The 6,997-nt window shown below is 33.2% G+C and overlaps 1 protein-coding gene across 1 annotated transcript; it reads left to right on the top strand.

Annotated features, from left to right (window-relative positions):
- The first annotated feature begins 4,172 nt into the window (after nt 1-4,172).
- LOC121125084 (uncharacterized) lies at nt 4,173-5,684 on the top strand. The gene is made up of 3 exons (XM_040720181.2): nt 4,173-4,368; nt 4,441-4,925; nt 4,992-5,684. The coding sequence occupies exons 1-3, from the start codon at nt 4,351-4,353 to the stop codon at nt 5,548-5,550; spliced, it is 1,062 nt and encodes a 353-aa protein (XP_040576115.1). The 5' UTR covers nt 4,173-4,350; the 3' UTR covers nt 5,551-5,684.
- The last annotated feature ends 1,313 nt before the right edge of the window (nt 5,685-6,997 follow it).

The following is a 6,997-nucleotide window of genomic DNA, read 5'->3' as shown; positions in this document are numbered from 1 at the left end:
AGTAAATACTCTATTTTTAAACAATGATAAGGTGTTAACATTTCAAATATTCGATAAATAACATTTTGGAGAATATAAATATATTGATCTCTTACAATTTTGTTAGTTTCCTTATATAAAAAAAAGAACGGTTATAATTTTATTTTTTTGGTTTTAATAGTGATAAATCATCAACAGATATGCATCATAAGGTTAATAAATAAAAGTAAATGTTTCCAAGTATTCTACAAACAAAACAGTATTAAAATTACTATTTATTTGTCTTTCTTAAAGTGTACAAAATAATTGCCTTACAATAATTTAATGATTAAAATTTCTTCATATTTGAAATCTTCACATCAAGGACAATAAGTATACATTCCCTTACTATGAATATATAAAATATAGGAAAATATAGAAAACCATGTAATTTCTCCAATTTTCAAAGTAAAGTTTATACAGATTTAGGTTATTCTATCATTTTTGAAAATAACCATTTAATATAATGAGCGGCATTGTCACTTGAAATATGATAATTAGCCACATGACCTATTAAATTAAATTTCATTCAAAAATGACTTCACAAAACAATGAAATAAAGCCCGATCTGGCAATCAGTTTCAGAGGCGCCCGCAGGATTATATTATTATTTTAATAATAAGGCTTGGCTTTTTGAATTTTATGAGTAAATAAATAATTTTTAAATAATTTTCCTTAGAGCGAAAAGTTAATTGATCAAAAAACTTTATGAATCTAGTTGCAAATACAGAGTGCGACAAGGAAATTTTCCGTGTCATTTAAATTAATTTTTTTGCGCTAATTACAATTTCAAGTGACGTATCAAGCAATGATCGGACGAAAAATGGGTGAACTGTAATCAAAAAAGCAAAGAGTTTCGGATCTTCTCGAAGCTATGTGAATCCAAAAGAATTTAAAAAATTGTCAGCGTCTACGTGAGGACAGTCCAGAACGTCAGGGTGGTAAAGAAGAATGGTAAAGGAGTCAAAAGGAAGGCAGGAAATGGCTTGAAGTAACATGAAACATTTCTCAAGTTCCTAAAGGCCAAGATCAACAATATCAATGCCCCGCATGCCTGACAAGTTCAACGTGGACGAGATCACCATTAGGAAGGCAGTTCATGATTACTTTGGTCTTAAGAGTTTTGTCAGGACTCCAAGACATCTCTTGATCGACAGGATGAAGGCGTTAAGGCTTGAGAGATGCAAAAGAGCTTTTAATTACTTGAATAGTAATCCAGAGAGAGTGAAGATCTTCTCAGACAAGAAGATCTTCACAATCGACCAAGTTTTTGACTGCAGAAACGACAAATTTATTGCAGCATCAACTGAGGAAGTTCAGGACACCTTCAGGAAAAAACATCTGTCCCAAACAATGTGCTTGGGAATTGTGGTATCTGATGGGAAGAAAATGGTTCCCTTCTTCTTCAAACCCAATGAGAAAATTGGGGCTGAGGCCTACTATAAGGTAATCAGGTTGAAAATCAAACCCTGACTGAAGGTTTACTATCCTGAAAACAACTATATGTGCACCCACGATGGTACTCCGGCCAAACGGCCTTGAAGACACAGAAGTTCTACAAGGATCACTTTGTTGAATTCTGGGACAATACCTTCTGGCCCTCTTCCAGTCATGACCTTAATCCCCTCGACTTTAGCGTGTTGAGCGTCTTAGAAAGCAAGATTGGGATGACCGCACACAGAAATGTGCAGGAGCTCAAGGTCAGTATCAAGAAGCAATGGGCCAACATGTCTGCGCCAAGTTCCGACCTCGGGTGGAGGCTGTAATAGAGGATGGAGGCGGTTATATTGAATGATTATTGGGAAGACGGATTGCTAAAAGTTTTTTCAATAACATCCTTCAATATACTTTTCTAATAAAAAGTTATTATGGTTTTGTTTTTGCTTCTTGAGCACGAAAAATTTCCCTTTCGCACTCTGTATGCAAAAAAAAATCGAATTTCTTTGTTATGGCCTTCAAGATTTGCAATAGCATTGCCTTATTGAAAAAGTGCTAAACCAACGTGCTTATTGAAATATTAAAAATCTAGTTTTAGAGAAGTTATATAATAGAGAAAATGTTGTTCTTTGAATAACCATCATCAAAAACATAGAGTTGTAGTAGATCTCATTCTCATTTCTAATAACAATTACAAAAAAAGTTCGATTTTGATTGATATTTGTAAAATGTAAGAATGTTTTGTTTTTTTTTAAATAGAAGAAATCACACCTGTTTTTAAATCAGAAAATTGTGGCACTCTTGAATCTAGCGGGCGTTGTAGGTTTAACAAAAGTAATAATTTTTTTTTGCAGCTCAGCTTATTTTCTTTTAGGTCACTTATAGCCATTGGTCTACACCAATAAGCCGGCGATGTTAGAAGACGCAAAATTGCTACAATATCAGTCAATTTATTAGAAAAAATAGTGGAAAATTGGGATCAGTGATTGGACTCCTGTAAACGTGCTCATGGTGGAAATCGCTAGAGAAATCAATTTTTATACATAAATGTATATGTTTATAATTTGTACTCAACAAATAATTTTGTTTTATTTTTATAAGAATTTGAAACGCTCTTATTGAAAAAGCCTTTATAAGATTTTATAACAATGTAGAGAAATACTTTTAATACATATTAGTGTATGTTATATAATCCATATACATATGTGGTAGAGAGTAAGGTTCAAGTTCTTTTATTTTTTGGTCCCATTTTGACATCCAATTGTTCACTATTTTCCTCAACGTATATGAAGGAAAAAAGAGTTTTTATTGTTACATAACTTTGTAGTTTATTCCCCCCTAAAATGGCCGACATCAACAAAGATGACGTCACATAAAAACGCTCTTTAGTTGATAGAAAATTTCGAAATCAGCCAATCAACGTTTAAAAGCAGATATATATACAACTGACAATTAATTATAATGTAAATTATATTACTTGGTTAAAGCCACAGCATTTTATGTCCGTGAGGTTACGAGGTAACCTCACGTGTTGTTGTATACAAATTCAGAATTGCCAACAAACAAGGATATGCATTGTACATAGATTTATGCAAGTGCATCGTCTTTTTACCTATATACATATATATACGAGAATATATTTTTGTAGGAGTGTTCTAAAAGTTATCTTTTATGATGTTTTTATGATATAATTTTAAATGATTCTGTTTATATATTCTGTTTGATTGATCTTTTCTTCTATCTAAAGAAAGATTTCCGAGAAATATTTTTTATTATTTTATTATCCAAGCTAAAAAAAGAGGTATATATATATGAACGTATACTTTTTGACAAAAATGCAAATGACTAATGATTAAAAATTTCGATATCCTGTTTGGTTCAAATTGAATAAACTGTTGCTATAGAACAAGTAACTACCATTAATAAAGGTTTGTTATTCACATAGAGAGTGTTTTGGCAATTATTCTCATCGTGTATCATAATTTGATTTACTCAACTACAAATGTATATTTTGGGATATGTTTTTCCCCAAAAAAGATTATTATATATATTATAATTTGATTAAAACTGTCGCCTGAGCCACTGAAGAATATCATTAATAATTAAACCCTAGTTAATCCTGAATTAAGTGCAACAAAATCCAATAAATAAAAATTGTAGCTACTAAAGTTATTTTTCTAATATATATTTTAGTTTTAAGATATTTTTTAATGAATATTATTGATGTTGTATGATTCTAAATTATTGTTCTACTAAACAAATATCATTGATGAGTGACGTAATAGATAATATAACAAAGATAATATATATTTAATACAATTATTATTCTACCAAATTAAGAAAAAAATAATAAAACCTATTTATTAATATTACAACGTCATCATTTATACTTAAGAGTAATAGAAATATGCATGAAAAATAGATATTGTGATTATAATTGCAAACTTCTAATGAATTAGGTACTTTTGATTCCAACAAACATTGGTAATATCTACAAATAAGTTGCTCATCGATATTCAATGGTAAAGTTGCTTGGTTTAAGTCCAAAATAATAGATGTCGTTATAACCCATGGTTATTATTAAGATGGTTTCTCCTTAACAGGTTATGAAGATTGGTACACTCTTATGCAATGCATTTATCGAAATATCTGACCCTTCCTTTATTTTCTACCACACGAAAAAAAGAATAAAGGTGTGATGTAAATCTCTATGCAACAAATAAATAACCAAATCTACAGAATAAAGCAGAAGATTCAAAGCATACCACATCAAAAGACGGGCGGGTCAACGCATGTGCGAAATACTATAAAATAAAAAGACACTTTAACATGTTAGCTCAGTCAAATTATAGTTAAGCAGTGTGGTACATTCATCATAGGCTAAAATACAATAAAATGGCATCTCAAATTAAGGTGAAAATCCTAGAAATCAAATAAATAAATACACCATTGTAAAAACTAACAATAAATTTCTTAACATTTTAGTTTATTTGCTTAATTGCTCTAATTGGTTCCACCGCCGCTGCTGGAGGACCTAGAACTAGAACTCTTACTGCCAACCGCGGGGGGAAATCTCTTCTCAACACATTCCCCTTTAACACTGGAGCTCGCGGAACTGATCATGCAGGTCAACATGCTCATGCTCATGGTGAACATGCTCATGGTGAACACGCTCATGCTGAACACCCAGCTGCCTCTGACAACCGATTGGCCCGTCAAGGAGGTGGTGATGATGTCCCACTTGACATTGGATCCATTGCTGCTGCTGGAGAGCGTTGTATCGATAAGGTTGTCATGGTAGAAGAAACCGAATATGATGATCACATTGAATGTCACCACAGCTACTCTGAGAGATGTCACACCACCTACACCACCGACTTTGAACCTCAACAAGAAGAAGAGTGCGAAGAAAACTTCAAAAAGAGTTGTTTCATCGAATACAAGAAAGTCGCTGTTGAGGAGACTGTCAAGTGAGTTGGGAAAAATGAACCCCTCCACCTTTCTATTTGATATAACTAATATTTTGTTTTAAATAGATTCTGTCACACTCCCTTGGTTTGCGAAGGTGAAGGACCTGAAGAATGTAAGACTGTCTACGAATCCGAGTGTGAAACCAAATACCACGAACACGATGTTGAGGATGATGTTGTCAACTGTGAGACCATCCAAGAAGAGAAGTGCGAGGACGTCACCCAAGGTTACACCACTGAGCAAAAATGTACCAAATGGCCCAAACAAGTCTGTACAAATGAAAAGAAGAACGTCAAGAAATACAGTCCCCAAACTGAATGTAAGAAGGTCCCCAGACAATTGTGCGGTCCCTCCGGCTGTGTTCCCCAACCCGGACCTGAAGAATGCTTCGACAAGAAGGAAACCATCGTCCAAGAAGTCCCAGAGGAGAACTGTAACTTGGAACCCCAAACGTCCTGCAAACAAGTCACCAAATTGGTTCCCAGCCTCAAGCCTGTTGAGGAGTGTGTTGATGTACCCAAGGAAGTCTGCTCTCGCTCCAGAAAGAACCCCAGAAAGGTCCAAAAGCCCGTTGTCAAGAAATGGTGCTATGTTCCATCTGCTGCTTCTGGTTTGGCTGCTTAAGACTCATTATATTTACAAATTTTAAATTTGTTTACAATGTAATCAAAAAATATATATCTGCCTAATGACCTAGTCATTTAAACCCTGCCGTTCTTTGATACTGTGATATCAAGTTCTGCCATATTAAACCAAAAGATAAATGCTTATAAAAATAAAAATATTTTTTTAGAGAAGAATTTAATTTATTTCAAACCTGGTTGATACTTGGTACTTGAATCAATTGTAGAAATATGAAGACACAAATATTTATATTTTTGGATTGGTCATAAAAGAAAGACTGAAGGACTTACTTTTTGTATCCTTTCTCTGAATCTCGGCTGTCAAAAAGGGAAAGAAACATTAGATAAAAACATTTGGTAGTAGGCCTTTTGTATTTTTCATGTTGCCAACCGTTAGTTATTATTTTGAGATTAGTTATTCATTATTATAAACATTGAATTGAGAATTATACCATGAATGACTGAGTATGAAACGAATGCCCTTGATTTGTATAAATGAATATAAAAATCATGATATTAGGTTATACTTTCTTGAGTTTATCATACGTAGAGTGAGCTTCTTTAAATCTAAGACGAGTCCATGAATGAATAATGATTAAGATAACTTAGACCCATATCTATTCATAGTATTAAGTTTGTTGAAATTATTTGTTAATTAATAAATTATAAATTGTTATACTTTAAAATTCAAAGTGTTCAAATTTTAATGGACCACTCGGTATCAATGTAGAGAAAATTGTTCAATGGAACTGCTTTTTACGTCTAATTTGGACGCATCCTTAACATTTAGTATTGGAAGTCAAACTTTTTGGGGCTTCTGCGTACATATTCGAAACTTTATAAGCTGGATTTTTTCTTTTTCCTTTTTGAGAAAAGTTTGAGATTTGCAGTGACGAAAGATATATTTTACCCTTCTGTAATATTTCAAGCTAGTCACTTTATGTGATATACAAAGTGGGGACCCAAAACGTGGAATAGTCCTTAATTATGATCTTATTCCCTTATTTTCAATAATGGTTTTATCTCCTAATTTTTAATTAGGATTTTTCATTACGCAACTAAACAATAGCTGAAACAAAAAAAAAAAAAAAAAAAAGTTTTGTTCATATCCTATGTCTGTAAGTGTAAAAATGTCTGAGAAACAACCAAAAATCCCCAGTGTCAGTGCCGAGTAGGCTCCAAAGACCGGTGACATATCCGTCTAGACTATCTACAATATCAAAAAGTCAATTACAGCCTCTTATAGCCAAGAAGAACCCAAACTTATCCGACAACAATATGACCGAATTGGTGGTCTGTTTCTATGAAGTCCTCCTCCAGCCCTGAACTCAACAACCAGACTTTGTAGTTTGACTGTCTTGGAGCAAAATGTGTGCCACTCCTCGCATCCAAATTTGGATTCACTCCGATCTGCTGTCATAACAGCGTGGTACGGCATGGACACGGCC

This window comes from Lepeophtheirus salmonis, chromosome 10 (genome assembly GCF_016086655.4).
Source record: "Lepeophtheirus salmonis chromosome 10, UVic_Lsal_1.4, whole genome shotgun sequence".
NCBI lineage: Eukaryota > Metazoa > Arthropoda > Copepoda > Siphonostomatoida > Caligidae > Lepeophtheirus > Lepeophtheirus salmonis.
This window is presented reverse-complemented; position numbering and strand designations above follow the sequence as displayed.

Coding starts and splice junctions, on each gene's coding strand:
- LOC121125084 (XM_040720181.2), top strand. Junction 4,926..4,991: donor GCTGTTGAGGAGACTGTCAA/GTGAGTTGGGAA, acceptor TGTTTTAAATAG/ATTCTGTCACACTCCCTTGG.